Source organism: Tiliqua scincoides, chromosome 2, assembly GCF_035046505.1.
Source record: "Tiliqua scincoides isolate rTilSci1 chromosome 2, rTilSci1.hap2, whole genome shotgun sequence".
Lineage (NCBI taxonomy): Eukaryota > Metazoa > Chordata > Lepidosauria > Squamata > Scincidae > Tiliqua > Tiliqua scincoides.
Window position 1 is genome coordinate 263,013,516 of NC_089822.1, and position 18,022 is coordinate 263,031,537.

General features: G+C 44.7%; 2 protein-coding genes across 3 annotated transcripts in view; both read right to left on the reverse strand.

The window, feature by feature from the left end:
• LOC136640361 (zinc finger protein 585A-like) overlaps nt 1-18,022 on the reverse strand; it is a 474,925-nt gene that overhangs the window by 88,328 nt on the left and 368,575 nt on the right. The window lies entirely within an intron of this gene.
• LOC136640334 (zinc finger protein 208-like) overlaps nt 12,992-18,022 on the reverse strand; it is a 36,943-nt gene continuing 31,912 nt past the window's right edge. Inside the window, exon 5 of one of the 2 annotated variants that reach the window (XM_066615382.1) lies at nt 12,992-15,651. In XM_066615382.1, coding sequence (XP_066471479.1) covers nt 13,076-15,651 — 2,576 coding nt within the window. In that variant the 3' untranslated portion in view covers nt 12,992-13,075. The remainder of the gene's footprint in view (nt 15,652-18,022) is intronic. The other variant, XM_066615383.1, reaches the window with a different exon arrangement.

Here is an 18,022-nt window from a genome sequence, read left to right on the forward strand (position 1 = left end):
TGCTTTCCCCTAAATAACTTTTATACAAAGTTGTGGCTGGCAGGGAATAAGATGTCCTGCTCAATGTGAAAGGGTGAGTATTCGATTCCTCCTAAGATACTTTAAGACAATATGCTGCTTGCAGGAAATAAGAATTTCTGATCTACTTGAAAGGGGAATAATGGGCTTCCCCCTAAGTAACTTTTATAGCAAGGGGCTGCTGGCAAGGAATAAGAAGCCCTGCTCTATTTGAATGGGAGAAGATGCGCTTCCCTCTATGTTACTTTTATTGAATGGGTTGCTGGCAGGGAATAAGATGCCCTGCTCAATTTGAGTGGGGGATAATTCGCTTCCCCCTAAGTCACTTTTATACAAAGTGGCTGCTGGCAGGAAATAAGATGTCCTGCTCTATGTGAAAGGGTGAGTATTCGATTCCAGCTAAGAGACTTTAAGACAATATGCTGCTGGCAGGGAATAAGAATTCCCGATCTATTTAAAAGGGTAACAATGGGCTTCCCCCTAAATAATTTTTATACCAAGGGGCTGCTGGCAGGGAATAAGAAGCCCTGCTCAATTTGAATATGTGAAGATGGGCTTCCCCCTATGTTTTTTTGATACCAAGGGGCTGCAGGCAGGGAATAAAGGTTGTGCTCTATTTGAATGGGGGAAGATGTGCTTCCACTTAAGTTACTGTGACACCAAGGGGCTGCTGGCAGCGAATAAGAAGTCCTGCTTTTTAAAGTTACTTTAATACAATATTAAAGTTACTTTAATACAATATTAAAGTTACTTTAATACAATATTAAAGTTACTTTAATACAAAGGGGTTGCTGGTTCTTATGTTCTTATGTTCCTATGTCCTGCTCTATTTGAATGCGTAGAGATGCGATTCCCCCTAAGTTACTCTGATACATTATTTGATACAATGGGTTGCTTTCAGGTCATAAGAAGTCTGTCTCTATTTTAATGGTGGAAAAAGTGCTTCCCCCTAAGTTACCTTAAAGCAATGGGCTGCTGGCAGGGTATAAGAGGCCCTGCTCAATTTGAATGGGGAAAGATGGTCTTCCCCCTATTTTACTTTTATACAAGGGGCTGCTGGCAGGAAATAAGAAGCCCTGCTCAGCATGAATGGGGAAAGATTAGCTTTACACTAAGTTACCTTGATACAATGGGCTGCTGGAAGAAAAAAAAGCCCTGCTCTATTACAATGGGGAACAGGCGAGTACCAATAAGTTACTGTGATACAAAGGGGGTTCTGTTAGGGAATAATAAACCCTGCCCTAATTGAATGGGGGAATATGGGGTTCCCTCTTAGTTACTTTGATACAAAGGGGCTGCAGGCAGGGAATATAAGCCCTGCTCTACTTGAATGGGGGATGATGGGTCTCCCCCTAAGTTACTAGAATACAAAGGGGTTGCTGGTTCTTATGTTCTTATGTTCCTATGTTCTGCTCTATTTGAATGTGGGAAGGTGCGCTTTCCCCTAAGTTTCTTTGATGCAATGGGCTGCTGGTAGGGAATTAGAAGCCCTGCTCAATTTGAATGAGGGATGATGTGCTCCCCCTATGATACTTTGATACAATGGGCTGGTGGCAAGGAAAAAGAAGCCCTGCTGTCTTGAATGGGGGAAGATGCACTTCCCCTAAGTTTCTTTTATTCAATGGACTGCTGGCAGGGAATAAGAAACCCTGATCTATTTGAGTGCGTGAAGAAGGACTTCCCCCTAAGTTTCTTTGATAGAAATGGGCTGGTGGAAGTGAATAATAAGCCCTGCTCTATTTGAATGTGGGAAGATGCGTTTCCCCATAAGTTTTATTTGATATAAAGGGGCTGCTGGCAGGGAATATGAAGCCCTGCTCTCTTTGAATAGGGGAAAATGCGCTTCCCCCTAAGTTATTTTGATCCAGTGGGATGCTGGCAGGGAATAAGATGCCCTGCTCAATTTGAATGGGGGACAATTTCCTTCCCCCTAACTTATTGCGATACAATGGCCTGCTGGCTGGGAATATTTGAGTGTGTGAAAAAGGACTTCCCCCTGAGTTTCTTTGATAGCAGTGGGCTGGTGGAAGTGAATAAGAAGCACTGCTCTATTTGAATGTGGGAAGATGCGTTTCCCCATAAGTTTATTTGATATAAAGGGGCTGCTGGCAGGGAATAAGATGCCCTGATCTATTTGATTGGGTGAATTTGGGTTTCCCCCTAAGTTACTTTAATACAAAGGGGTTGCTGGTTCTTATGTTCTTATGTTCCTATGTCCTGCTCTATTTGAATGTGTAGAGATGCGATTCCCCCTAAGTTACTCTGATAGAATGAGCCCCTGGCAGGGAATAAGAGGTCCTGCTCTCTTTGAATGGGGGAAAAAGCACTTCCCCCTAAATTACTTTGATCCAATGGGCAGCTGGCAGGGAATAAGAAGTCCTGCTCTATTTGAATGGGGGGAAGATGCGCTTCCACTTAAGTTACTGTGACACCAAGGGGCTGCTGGCAGGGAATGAGAAGCCCAGATCTATTTGAATTTGTGAAGAAGGATTTCCCCCTAAGCTACTTTAATATAAAAGGGCTGCTGGCAGGGAATATGAAGCCCTGCTCTCTTTGAATAGGGGAAAATGCGCTTCCCCCTAAGTTATTTTGATCCAATGGGATGCTGGCAGGGAATAAGATGCCCTGCTCAATTTGAATGGGTTTCAATTTCCTTCCCCCTAACTTATTGTGATACAATGGCCTGCTGGCTGGGAATAAGAAGCCCTGCTGTATTTGAATGGGTGATAATTCGATTCCCCCTAAGTTACTTTTATACCAAGGGGCTGCTGGCAGGGAATAAGATGCCTTGCTCAATTTGAATGGGGGATCATTCGCTTCCCCCCAAGTCACTTTTATACAAAGTGGCTGCTGGCAGGGAATAAGATATCCTGCTCTATGCGAAAGGGTGAGTATTCGATTCCCCCTAAGAAACTTTAAAACAGTATGCTGCTTGCAGGGAATAAGAATTTCTGATCTACTTGAAAGGGGAATAATGGGCTTCCCCCTAAGTAACTTTTATACCAAGGGGCTGCTGGCAGGGAATAAGAAGCCCTGCTCTATTTGAATGGGAGAAGATGTGCTTCCCTCTATGTTACTTTTATTGAATGGGCTACTGGCAGGGAATAAGATGCCCTGCTCTATTTGAATGGGGGATTATTTGCTTCCCCCTAAGTCACTTTTATACAAAGTGGCTGCTGGCAGGGAATAAGATATCCTGCTCTATGTGAAAGGGTGAGTATTCGATTCCCCCTGAGATAGTTTAAGAGAATATGCTGCTGGCAGGGAATAAGAATTCCTGATCTACTTGAAAGGGGAATAATGGGCTTCCCCCTAAGTAACTTTTATACCAAGGGTCTGCTGGCAGGGACTAAGAAGCCCTGCTCTATTTGCATGGGAGAAGATGCGCTTCCCTCTATGTTACTTTTATTGAATGGGCTGCTGGCAGGGAATAAGATGCCCTGCTCAATTTGATTGTGGGATTATTAGCTCCTGAGGTGGCATAAGTCTGAGGAGCGTGGAGCAGCTTGAAGCCACTCTGTACTGCTTGTGGAACATTGTTGGGATCTGGCATAACTGCTGAATTCCAACCCTGTCTCTTGCTCTTCCCCCCCCATTTCTGGGTTCATCCTCTGCCCACCCCCCACCCCGGAACACCTCCCTCCTTCCACCTCCCCACCTCCTCCCTGTCCCCCGACCCCTGTGTTGGCCGAGCTCAGCCAATGCAACTTACTGGGGGAAGCTGCCACGGAGGCTGGATGCAGCCTTTGTGTGTGGGCGCACCTTTGTGGACTGGCACAGCTTCCTCCTGAGGAGGCACAAACGTGCTTTATGGCACGTTTGTGACCCTCCTAGGCTGGCACAGGGGACTTAACTGGAGACTATGGAGAGAAAATGTAGAGCATGTCTATGGGACCAATGTTTATGTGATTACATTGACTCATCTGGCCCTTCAAGAAAATTATGGAGGGATTATGAAGTCCAGTCATTTCCATTTGATCAGGAATCAGTTTGACCCATATGTTAAAAGGGACTTGCGCCAGCTTTACATGCAGTTAGGATTGTGCGGACAATTAAGTAGTGGTCCAATAGAACCTGAGAGTGAAATTATGAAAACAAAGCAATAAAAGAGCTAACTGGTGGGAAAGAAAAAAACGAATAAAGGAGAAATAATTAGCGTCCAAACAGAGATTGATAATGAAAAGGGAAAAAAGAGCTCAGTGAGGCCACTTTGACCTTGATAATGTAAATGAAAAGAAAAATGGACTAAGACACAGGTAAATAGTGACCAAATTAAGCCTGATAATGAGAGACAGAAAATGGAGCCATGCGGCACCAGATTGAGCTCAGTGTGGCCAAATTAAGTTCCCCATAGAGAAGGAGGAATTCAAATTAAGTTCCCCATAGAGAATGATGGCGGTGAATTTAGGGAGGATGTTGGAAAGAAACAGAAGAAGGGAATAAAAGAGCCAAGCAGTAGAAAAGTGTGATCCTGGAAGGTAGAATAAAAGAGATGGTGGGAAATAGAAATGAAGGAATAAAACAGAGGCAGATGGTCAGAAACTGTGCAAGGGAGGATGAGACAGAACAAGAAGGAAGGAAGGAAAGGGAGTTGGGGAAACTGAGGCAGAGATCAAAAGAATGGTTTAAAAACTCAGATCTGTTTATAATCTGAGGTTGAGATAGAGTGAAATGGGGAGGAAAAGAAAGTGAGAACACTCATATGCAGAGAAACTTTAACATATCTTCAAATCAACATTTTCAACTCTTTCCTGACAAAAAAGGAAGGTAGAAAAGAGAAAGAATAAACAAATACAGCACAAGAATTAGAGCATTGTGACAACTACTACATTGTCTCCCATTTTCATAATTTCCCCTGTCTTCCTCTGGCAATATTGTGGAGAGAGAGGGTTGCTGCCGTTTGCTTGGAGTCCTTGCTGCAGTTGTGGGGAGAAGCTTGTGTCTATTTCGACTCTGGCTCTTTTCTTGGACAGAGGCAAACACAGCCAGGCCTGCCAGCTCTACTGATTCTTGCCTTGCATGCCCAACTCCCCCTTGCCTGCAATACAACATTCTTATAGGGTGGCCACCGTTGCTCCAGCTGAATGACGTCAAGGATGGCAGTCTGAGCAGTCTCTGGCTGCTTCCACCCTCACCTCTGTCTTGGAAAGCTTTGTCCATGCACAGCAGACTAGAGAGAGAACATGAGCATGTCTGTGTGACCAACGTTTGTGTGATTACAATGACTCGTCTGGTCAGATTCAAGAAAAGCATGGAGGGAATATAAAGTCCAGTCATTTCCATTTGATCAGGATGTTTGACCCATATGTTAAAAGACACTTTCAACAGCATATTCCTCCAGAGTCTTTATTCCTGCAAGGACAACAGTTGTGACATTCCATCATCTGGTTGCTTCTCAAGTTGACCATCTAACTAAGTTAGCAACAGTGTTGCTGGATACAATTGACATTATTGTTGTTGTTGTTGTTGTTGTTGTTGTTGTACCACTTTTCAAAAAAAAAAGTTCACAAAGCGGTTTACAGAGAAAAATCAAATAACTAATGGCTCTGTCAACAAATGTGCTGTGGATTAAAATGGAAACTCTTGTATTAAATCTTAATAAAAATAATGATTTTTTTTTTACAATTGCTTGTTCATTGTCTTATTAGCAGGTTCCTACCTTTGCATCACAGAACACTATATAACTTCTCCAGTACAATATGTTAAGGCAGTGTTTCTCAAACTGTGGTTTGGGACCCATTACATGGGTTGCAAACCAATTTCAGGTGGGTCCCCATTCATTTCAAAATTTTATTTTTAATAGATTTGATGCTCCCATGGTATGTGAATGCATTTGGGGAAATGTTACAGAACTGTACTTTTAACAAGCTACTATGTATATTTTTTTAACAATGATAGTCAGTGGGACTTACTCCTGGGTAAGAGTGGGTAGGATCGCAGCCTAGGATTGTTGAAAATGTTCCTGCTTGATGATATCACTTCGTCATGACATCACTTCCAGTGAGTCCTGACAGATTCTCATTCTAAAAAGTGGGTCCCAGTGCTAAATGTGTGAGAACCACTGTGTTAAGGGATCACACAAAAGAAAAAAGAGGTTCTCATCCACTACATTATGGTCCATTCAACATTTCTCCTCCCATGTGCACAACAAGTTGTCATGAGAACTGACTTACCCCAGATGCAGGGAGGAGAGCAGTGTAGACTTGCTTTGCTTGGAAGATGTGAACTGACTCTTCCTAGCTTTGCCCTTGAGGCTATTAATCCCAAAAAGCTCTGGCGATAGAGGTAAATGAAGTAAGACCCAGAGCAAATGCTAGTAAACTCTGCTTTCTGCCTGAAAGCCCCATTGAGGAATTTTACCAGGGGGGACAAAGTTTCTTTTGGGTCCCTTCCCAAAGGGGGAGCAGGCAAAACAGAGCAGGGGGTAGGGTGGCAACAACCAGAATAGCTTTTGGAGTCCAGGTCTACCTGCCCACCCTGTGTCAGCAGCTGGATACAGTAACACATAAAACCACATTCTTCTCTAAAATCTTTTAAATATAGAAAATCATTGCATAAAATTAGCACCATCGTATTTCAGCTCAAACTACAATGGAAAGTGTCCTGTGTGGGCCAAAACCTACTTCTGCAGCAGCTGTAGTCCTGCAGCTGTGTCCCTGAGCTCCTTCACGGTAAGTGGATCCACACGCCTACCGTAGCAGGCCAGTTTCCTCCCAGATTTGACACTGTGTTAAGAAGTGTTATGTATGCATTCCTTGGCCCATCACACATGGATTGCTGCAGCAGCCACTGCCGTGCACTCGTGGTAGCATCCCACACAGGCAGAGTCTGTGTGAGATAGGAATATGTGAGGACATTTCTGGGCCCCCTCCTTTGTCTCCTGGGGCCACTTTTTGACCCTGGGCTCGGGTACAAATTACCCCCTGAACCCTACTCTCATGGGCCCTGTAATGGCCTCAGACAGTGACTATATGACAACACCATATTGCATTGAGTTAAACTGAGCTGTAGCCTCCCCCGTCAGTTGACAAGAGCCCTGGTGACAGGGAGTGTTAAACCTGGAGACCTAAAAGTCTTGCTCTTTTAGCTGACATCACCATCCCCTCTTCCTTGCAGTGTAGGTCCACTTGGCACCTATACAGGTAGATCTGTATAGCACCCTTCGAGACTGAAGGTTGCCAACACAGGTCCACTTAGTGTGCCCCTTCTCCCTCTGTATGAGTGACCCCAGCTCTCTGACCCTATGCCATGAACTCTTTCTGCTTGATCAAGGCCATGTCCATTTTTGTAAAGAAGGTGAACAGCTGTCTTCTCATGTTTCTCTGACACCCTTTTAAAATATTTGAATACAGTTAGCACGAACCCCTGTGGTCTCCCCTGCTGGTGACCATGTCTCCCCTGGTTTATGTAATAAACCAGCATCTCAAAGAGCAAGCAAGTTCCAATCCAACTTGCTGCCTTTCCACAGAAATGTGTCCCAAACTTGAGGTCAACCCCCTGACCGCCACATGCCGTTTCAGGTGGTCCAGTACAGCAAAAGCTGCACCACACGAGTCCAATGACTGTGCAATTTGGTCACGTAAAATTGACCAACGGTGAAGCATCCATCCAAGAATGGAGCAGCAAGAAGTATTTGCCCTCTTAAATGTCAAGTTCCACTTCACAGCTTCAGAATGCTGAGGTTCAAACTACATGTGATGACTAAAGAGTTATGAGCTCCAGTGGCCTTAGTTTTCCTTTGGTCAATAGCAGTTGAAACAGGGCCCCCATGCACTGGACTGTGGCGGGTCAGAGAGCTTTAACCTGGAGCTGTGTTGCCTGGGGAGCTGGGGGAATTAGCTGGAGAATGGGCCATCTGCTTCACCTGCCAGGTACCTTTAAAACCCTGGGCTTGCCCAGAGGCGCGAGCCTTTGGCAAGAGCCAAAGGGCTCTTTGCCCATGGCTCCTAGCCTGCAGATTGTAGCCCGGGATTTGCTGACTCGACCAGACACCAGATTACAGCAGAGGACTCCTGATAGGACCTGGAACGACCCCAAGATCACCGCAAAGAGACTATAGTTTACGGCACCCAGCTTGCATTTGGAGATCAAGCTGTACACAACAGCAAGCTCTGTGGACTGCTTTTGTCTATCCCGACAGTGACCACCAATCAACTAAATTCGCTCCCTCCTCTTTGTTGCCTCCCCACCACATCTCCCAGTTTGGCTTGTTTCTGGGAGTTATAGTGAACTCTTTTTTAAATCCGAATTACTTACTGATAAGGAACCTGTTGGCAGCTTTGTGGCTTTTGTTTTAACAGTCAGGGTGTCAGGGTCAGGAACACAACCCCAGGAATTTGTCCTTGGATAAGGCAGAGCCTCTGCTCTGTGAACATGCAAGTAGCAGGTGAACAGACTTGCTAATTAGAGAGGTGCTGAGTCAGAGTCACAAGAGAGAGACACCACCCAGAGTGAATTCACGCTTAGCAATTTAAAAGGGCTGTGAGAGCCCTCCTATCCAGTCAGGCAACGATAGGGCGAGAGTCAGGCAGGACAGATGGAAAGACTGCAAGTATGTAACTGCAGGGAAGACTGATTTATTATTAGTATAGGGCAAAGTTATGCCGGGATTTTGTTTGATGTTACTCTGAACTTATCTTCTGTTATCATGTATTACTGGCTACACTAAAAGTTTCTTTCTACTATTGAATACACTCTGTGTGTGGACTGTTTTTGCGAACACCCACATTCCGCTGCGACTGAGCAGATATGAGAACTGCTACATAACCTCGACAGGTTATGGGCCCAGAGCCAGCCCTGAGCCAGCACAGAGACAGCAGCACCGACAGCTTTGAATCGTATTTGCCTGGTGAGCTGATTTACGTTACAAGCCCAGGAGGGGCAATATCATTTTGAGAAGAGGCAAAAGAAAGAAAAAAAAGGCAAACAATGCAGTCAGTTGTAGCAGCAGCTGGGTTTCCCCTATGTCGTTTGAATGGCTCGAACTACTCAGCGTGGAGCTATCGTTTGGAGTTGTACCTCCGTAAAGAACAGTTATGGGACACTATAATTAAGCCACCTGTTCAACCAGAAGAGGAGGACTTACAAAAGAATGATAAAGCGTTAGCACCACTTGCATTATGTCTAGAGGATAGTCAACTATTTCATGTGAGGGGGATTACCTCTGCAAGTGATTGTTGGGAGACGCTGAGACGTATTTACTTTAGAGATACTATCGCCTCAAAGATAAGCTTGACTTGTAAATTATATTGTCTACGCCTTCAGCCAGGAGGCTGTGTGGCCGACCACCTGCAAATAATTAAGCAAACCTTTCAAGAATTGGAAGAACGTGATGTTCATTTTCCGGAACTGCATAAAGTTTTTATAGTTCTGAGCTCCCTTGATGAATCGTGGAATGTGCTCGTTACAACACTGGAATCCCTGCCTCAACGTGACCTGACCATGGCTTATCTCACCGGTCGACTCCTCGAGGAGGAACAAAAGAGAACTGACAATCGCCTTGCCTGCAGTGCAAACACCAGGGATGTGCCTAGACCACGTGAGTCTACATCTGCGGAGGAAGCATCGTCCACAGTGCATGTTGCCAAAACTTGCTACCGGTGTGGATCCAGTTCCCATCTGATAAAGTTTTGCACAGCAAGGAAAGCCCGAGGTCCAGAGAGAAAAGACTACGCCTCGCAGAGAAAGCCTGGAAAATCCCGAGTGGCTGTAGTGCAAACAGCTGCTAACACCCAAGACATGTGGCTTATCGACAGTGGTGCTAGTCAACACATTGCTAACGATCCAGCCTTGTTTGTGTCGCTGGAACCCACCACTAAAGAACATGTCAACTTGGCTAATGGGGTTTGCTCCCCTGTGAAAGGAGAAGGAACTGTGTTTCTTCCCTGTTTGGGTAAACCTTTACCTGGGGTGCTTTGTGTCCCTGCTCTTCAGCACAACTTACTCAGTGTTTCTTGCCTAGACCAACAGGGTTATGATGTGAATTTTGTGGGAGGTGTGTGCACAATACAGAAAAATGGGAAACTATGTGCACAGGATACCATGAGCAATAATTTATATGTGTTAAAAGCAGTAGTGAGTAGTAATGTGGTGCAGACAACATTCCAGAACAAGCCAAAGCATCAGAATTGTGTGCATCTAATTCACCGCAGGCTAGGGCATTTGAGTTATAAGCTACTGCAAAAGACATTGGAATGTGCTAAAGGTCTTAAGCTGAATGATTGCAAAACCTATTTAGATTGTGCCACTTGTAAACAAGCCAAATCCAAAGTGTACCCAGTAAGCAAAAAGAGTCTGAGACAGACAAATCGCCCATTTGAACTGGTACATGCTGATTTAATTGGTCCTATGCGTGCAACTTATGGAGGGGCTAGATTTATTATGGTAATTGTTGATGATTTCACTAGATATGTGTTCTGTGATCTTCTGAAGGGAAAAGATGAAACGTTTGAACAGTTTAGCCAATGGGTATGTTTCATAGAGTGTAGATATAGGCATAAAGTGGCCCAACTCCAAACCGATCGAGGATCTGAATTCATGAATACTAGATTTCAGACTTGGCTTGGACAGCTTGGGATCAAGCATAGACGGACAAATCCTTATACGCACGCTGAGAACGGGGTGGCGGAAAGACGAAACGGGAGGTTGCAAGATGTTAAAGATGCCCTCTTAGCAGACTCAGGACTGAGCCAAATGTTCTGGGGAGAGGCCATATTAACCGCTAATTACCTAATTAATTGTATGTGGACATCAGCCACAGGTCATATCCCCTATCAGCTACTATATGGTAAACCACCCTCATTTGCACACTTAAGAGTGTTCGGAGCAAATGCATGGGTACATATTCATAAAAGGCGTAAAGGCCAGCCTAAGGCGAGAAAATTGACCTTTATAGGCTATGAGCCAGGATCAAAGGCCTACAGATTTACCGATGGGAGTAAAAACGTAATCATTTCCAGATCAGCCAACTTTAACGAACAGGCAGGCTGGAAAAGAGTAGAAGATTCCCAAGTAGTGCTCCCTACCAGTGAACATCCTTCACTGGACAGTCCAGGTCAGTTGCCTAGACAGACAGATGAAACAGACAACTCTAAGCAACCACAAGGTGATGAGGAGGATGACTTAACCCCTCAACCACCTAAAGTAGAAATAGAGGCACAAGAAATTGAGGAACCAGTTCTGAGACGATCTCAGAGAACCACAAAGGGGGTACCACCTCAACGTTTTACTATTAGTGAAGTAACTAGTTGTAATGCCTATCAAATGTCTCATGAGCCTCAAACATTTCAGGAAGTTCTAGAATTGCCCAAAACAGAGAGAGAAAACTGGTTGCAAGCCATGCAGAAAGAAATGGCTGCTATGCAGGAACTTCAAGTGTTCTCAGAGTGTGAATTACCTGAAGGTCAAAAAGCCCTGGGGTGTAGATGGATATACAAGAAAAAGAGATCAGCTGATGGGCAGACCCAGTACAAAGCCAGATTAGTTGCCCAAGGTTTCAATCAGCTCAGATTTGCTCAGTATGATGAAACATTCGCACCCACAGTAAAAGGAGAAGCAGTTAGACTCGCTCTTGCCATCGCAGCTACTAATGATTGGCATGTATATCATTATGATTTTAATACCGCTTATTTGAATGCAGAATTAGAAGAAACTGTCTACATGACCCAAGCCCCTGGCTATGAAAGTGACAAACCTGGCACTGTATATAAACTAAAGAAAGCAATCTATGGTCTGAAGCAAAGCGCCAGAAACTGGAACAAATGTCTAGATAAAACTCTAAGAAACATAGGTTTCATATCGACAAGGGCAGATCCTGCCCCTCCCCCACACCCCACCATCACCTCCTGTTTTAGCTCCCAGCCTTCAGCCTTGAAGTGAAAGACTGAATACGTCACTGACTGGCACCAGGGCCCCCAAACCCATCCTTTCAGCTCAGAAGAGTCGGTCAGCCTCGGCAATGACATTGCTGCCAAGTGCCATCACACTGGACAATTGGCAGCATATTGGCATGGTGATGGCAAATGGCCACTCTGTGGATGACAACACTTTTAGAGCCATCAAAGCCAGTGACCCTATCTACACCTTGTGGCAAAGCATTCCACAGGATAACTACACACTGTGTGAAGAGCTACTTCCTTTTGTCCAGTTGGTTTTGTTATATGACCAGTAGCTCTATTGCTCTGAGAGAGGAAGGAGGAAGGTTCAGGGAACATCACAACTGAATGCTTGAGTATTATTTTAATATGTACAAGTATGAATGAGACATTCCTAATTTCTACTCAATATTGACATACTGCTGGGGCCTTGAAATCCGTAGATTCTGCATGCATGGATTTGGCTCTATGCAGGACACAAGGACCTGTGTGGGGCCAGAATTAGCGCCACCTGAGCTCTTCAGAGGTGACACAGCTGCGGTCCCCTTTGGAGGGCTTAAATGCGCCAATCGTGGATTTGATTACCTGCTGATTTTGGTATTCACAGGCCCGAGAAAGTATCCACTGCAGATACCAAGGCCCCCTGTGTACATCTTTGGCTGAACACAGTGACAACCAAGTTTCATGATTTCAGAACCCAGAACTACTTGAGTGAATGGAGGTTCTTTCCTCACTCAAAGCACTGATGTGGTTCCTATCCTACTTTGCTAACTTGCTGGGTCTTACAAGTTCCTGCAGTGGTTCTCCAACTGTGAGCTTGTGGCCCACCAGTGGGTCATGAACAATTTCTGGTGGTTTGTGAAACTGACAGGGCAGATTAGGCTATGTGCATCAAGGGTTAAAAATCACCATTATGGCCACAGAGGCTTCAAAGGCTGGCAAAGCAAAACTTTTTTAGGTGGTAAAGTTCGGGAAACTCAGCTCTACGGTGAAAGCTCTCACCTCACTCCTAATTTCTCTGGCTTCACCCCGTGTGGGTTCTTTGATTCAATTTCAGGTTCTCCAACTAAAGTGCTTTCCCCATTTGCTGCATTTCTAGGGTTTCTATCTGTGTGGGTTCTTTGATGCACAGTCAGGGTTAAGCTCTGACTGAAGCTCTTGCCACACTTGAAGCATTTCTAGGGTTACTGCCCTGTGTGGATTCTTTGATGCACAGTCAGGCTTATGTTCTGACTGAAGCTCTTTCCACACAACAAGCATTTATAGGGTTTCTCCCCTGTGTGGATTCTTTGATGCACAGTCAGGTTTATGTTCTGACTGAAGCTCTTTCCACATTCCAAGCACTTATATGGTTTCTCCCCTGTGTGGATTCTTTGATGCACAGTCAGTTGTCTATTCTGAGTGAAGCTCTTTCCACACTCCAAACATTTATAGGGATTCTCCCTTGTGTGGGTTCGTTGATGCACAGTCAGTTTTCCATTCTTAGTGAAGCTCTTTCCACACACCAAGCATTTATAGGGTTTCTCCTCTTTGTGGGTTCTTTGATGCAAAGTCAGGCTTTTGTTCCAACGGAAGCGCATTCCACACTCCAAGCATTTATAGGGTTTCTCCCCTGTGTGGATTCTTTGATGCACAGTCAGGCTTATGTTCTGACTGAAGCTCTTTCCACACTCCAAACATTTATAGGGTTTCTCCCCGGTGTGGATTCTTTGATGCACACTCAGGTTTATGTTCTGATTGAAGCTCTTTCCACACTCCAAGCATTTATATGGCTTTTCACCTTTGTGGATTCTTCTTTGATGTGCAGTCAGGCTTGATCTCTGACTGAAATTCTTTCCACACACCAAGCATTCATAGGGTTTCTCTCCCGTGTGGCTTCTTTGATGCACAGCCAGGTGTGATCTTTGACTGAAGCTCTTTCCACATTCCAAGCATTTATAGGGTTTCTCCCCTGTGTGGATTCTTTGATGCAAGGTCAGGTTTATGTTCCAACTGAAGCTCTTTCCACACTCCAAGCATTTATAGGGTTTCTCCCCTGTGTGGATTCTTTGATGCACAGTCAGGCTTTGATTCCACCTGAAGCTTTTTCCACACACCAAGCATTTATAGGGTTTCTCCCCTGTGTGGATTCTTTGATGCACACTCAGGTTTATGTTCTGATTGAAGCTCTTTCCACACTCCAAGCATTTATATGGCTTCTCACCTTTGTGGATTCTTCTTTGATGTGCAGTCAGGCTTGAGCTCTGACTGAAATTCTTTCCACATACCAAGCATTCATAGGATTTCTCTCCCATATGGTTTCTTTGATGCACAGTCAGTTTTCCATTCTGAGTGAAGCTCTTTCCACACTCTAAGCATTTATAGGGTTTCTCCCCTGTGTGGATGCTTTGATGCACAGTCAGATTTTTGTTGCACCTGAAGACCTTTCCACACACCAAGCATTTATAGGGTTTCTCCCCTGTGTGGATTCTTTGATGCTCAGTCAGTTTTCCATTCTTAGTGAAGCTCTTTCCACACTGAAAGCATTTATATGGCTTCTCACATTTGTGAATTCTTCTTTGATGTGCAGTCAGGCTTGAGCTGTGACTGAAGTTCTTTCCACACTCCCAACATTTATAGGGTTTCTCTCCTGTGTGGGTTCTTTGATGCACAGTCAGGCTTTGATTCCACCTGAAGCTCTTTCCACACACGAAGCATTTATAGAGTTTCTCTCCCGTGTGGCTTCTTTGATGCACAGCCAGGTGTGATCTCTGACTGAAACTTTCACCACACTCTAAGCCTTTATAGGGTTTCTCTCCATTGTGGGTTCTTTGATGCAAAGTCAGGCTTTTGTTCCAACGGAAGCACTTTCCACACTTCAAGCATTTATAGGGTTTCTCCCCTGTGTGGGTTCTTTGATGCACAGTCAGTTTTCCATTCTCAGTGAAGCTCTTTCCACACACCAAGCATTTATAGGGTTTCTCTCCCGTATGGCTTCTTTGATGCACTGCCAGGTGTGAGCTCACACTGAAGCTCTTTCCACACTCCAAGCATTTATAGGGTTTCTCCCCTGTGTGGGTTCTTTGATGCAGAGTCAGGTTTTTGTTCCAACTGAAGCCCTTTCCACACTCCAAGCATTTATATGGCTTTTCTCCTGTGTGGGTTCTTTGATGATAAATCAGGTTTGTTTTCTGACTGAAGCTCTTTCCACACTGTAAGCATTTATATGGCTTCTCACCTTTGTGGATTCTTCTGTGATGTGCAGTCAGGCTTGAGCTCTGACTGAAGTTCTTTCCACACTCCGAACATTTATAGGGTTTCTCTCCTGTGTGGGTTCTCTGATGCACAGCCAGGTCTGAGCTCTGACTGAAGTTCTTTCCACACTCCAAGCATTTATAGGGTTTCTCCCCTTTGTGGGATCTTTGATGTACAGTCAGGTTTGAGCTCTGACTGAAGCTCTTTCCACACTGCAAGCATTTATAGTTCTTCACCCCTGTGTAGTTTCTTTGATGCCTTCTCAATTTTGATTTACTCCTGAAAGTTTTTGCACCTTGAAAGTCTTGTTCCTCACTCTCTCCACTTTCTTTTTCTGGTTCTACCAGGATGACATTTCCACCCTGAAAAGCTTCCCATTGATTTCTCCATTTCCCTGTCTCTCTTTGCTCCTTCTTCTCTGTTCTGTCTTGGTCTCTGAAAGTCACTTCTTGGACATCATGCATGATAGTTTTCGATGACACCCAGTTGGACTGCCCCTGATCCTCATGATCTTGTCTGCTGCTTCCTGGAACAAAAGAAAATATTTTCAGCAGAAGAATAGAGAAATGGCATGTCTAAGTCCTTGTCCTCAAAGGCATTCTGTGTGTATATCCAGCCACTATTTGTAATTGGTTCTGCTTGTGGAATTCAGGGTTTTGGTGGCAAGCAAAGCAGAATTTTGCCAGCCTCTGCCCAGTCCTTAGTTAGATCAGTATTTTTGTTTACTGATTCACTGATAAGATTTAGTGCACAATCCTAACCCCTTTGTCAGTGCTTTCCAGCATCGGCATAGCGGTGCCAATGGGACATGTGCTGCATTCTGTAGTTGGGTGGCACTCACAGAGGCCTCCTCAAAGTAAGGGAATGTTTGTTCCCTTACCTCAGAGCTGCATTGCCCTTATGTCAATGCTGGAAAGCACTGACATAAGGGGTTAGGATTGCACCCTTAATTATTCTAGTGCACTAGTTCCCAAGCTATGGGCCACAATATGATTTTTGCTACGTTATGAAACTGACAAGCCGATAGCTGACAAGGATAATGTACTGAGCCCTACGGAAACGGAGCAGCATGTACGTGTTTTCTCATGAGTCTGCAAACCTACCTTGGTTAACATTGAAGAGCAGGCTGAGGGGGAAGCAATACTACCAAAATCTTATATGAACACAGTCTCCAACACACTCTTGAGAAGGAAGTTCTTCCTCCCCCAACTGACAAGGAAAAAGTTTAGAGCCCTATGGAAAGTGAAACTGAGTAATGCACCTTTACTTGTGGGTAGGTGCATGTTCCCCAGCTCTTATTGAAGGTAAGGCAAAAGGGAATACAAGGCTCTGAGTAAGGTCCTGATCCAATAAACGTGGAGCTCAACAAATGCTCCAGAATGTGGACCCTCCCCTCATCGTATTACAAAGGAGAAAAACAGCGGCCTGAATGGCTGGTAAAGTGAAACTGTTTCTTAAGGCTCAGAAAGCTGGGCCCCAATAGAATGTCACTTTAAATGTGGGTCCCAGTGGGAAAAGGTTTAAGAAGCACTGGACTGGTCTAGTGTAGTTTATTTTGCAAATGCCATGAATTTAAGATAAACGGACCATTTCCCAGAAAGGCAGGACAGGAATGGTGGCCTCCTGGAATGAAGTGCCAAGTAAGACAGGGCAAGTTAAGCATCTGTATAAGGAGAGGGAGGAAGAGAAGGAGAAGGCAAATGTACTCTCTACTTTTAGGAGAGGAGGAGGAGGAGTAAGAGAAGGGAAGTGTACTCTCAGTTTTCTAGCCTTAAATCAGTTTTCAAATTTAGCTTTACCTAAAGTTAGCACTTCATCTCACCTGAGGGAGGACTTCTAAGGTCCAGTAATTTGGGGCACAGGAGCTGGGCGAGCACAATAAAGGCAATACATAAGTGCTTGCTTAATTAAAAGCAGTAAGGCAGACTTTAGACAGGGAGCAGCTTCTGAAGGGAGTTACATCCCAAGTCTACATAGGCCTACTCTGAGGAGCAGCAGAGTCTACTGGAGAGTAAGAGCTCAAGGCAGAGCCACTTCGAAAGTAAAAAAAAAAAAACAGATGAGGAATAAGAGGAATGGAAGCTTTTGTACTTTATTTAAATTTACCTTATTCTTAACCCAATTTAGAACTTAATCTAAGTTAGAACATAATTGAAAGGTCCAGTAAATTGGGACACAGGAGCTAAGTGAGGGCCATCAATCAATCAAAGCAGGGAGGCATAATTTGGACAGGGCTCTAAAGCTCCAGCCTACGCAGGTCCACTCTGAGTTGACCAGAGTTTACCTGAGAGTAGGAGCCCAAACTAAACAGAGGAAGAGTAAAAAAAGGAGAAAAGTACACTTGCGGTGCAATCCTAATGCCACCTGGGTTGACGCAAGTCCCTTGCACTGGCCCGGGAGGGTTGCAAACGTGTTGTAAAGCCTATTTGCACCTCTGTGGAAGTCAGCTAAACCAGTACAGAGTCTGCATCCAGCCTCCCCAGTGATGGAGGAAGATAAGTTTGCACTGGCATTTCCAGGCCGGCGAAGGAGTCTGGGGGGCATGAGAAAGGCGGGTGGGCAGGCAGAAGAAGATGGGGCCAGGATCTGGCAGTTCTTCCAGAACTCACCGCAGCCTTATGATTTATAAGTAACAAATATTCATAGGCCATCTTTTAATAAAAACCTCCAAAGCGGCTCATAGAAATCAAAACACAATAGAACTTTCAAACAGCATCTGTTAAGAGGAAAATGCAGTTGCAAAAACACTTTAAAAGGCAGAAAAGAAGAGCCCTGCTGGACACAACCACAGGTCTGCAGAGCCCAGCCTCCTGCTTCCAGCGTTGGCCAGACAAGAGGGCTCAGGGGAACCAAGGCAGATCGTCTTGGCCAGCAGTCCTCTCCTGTTGTTGCTTCTG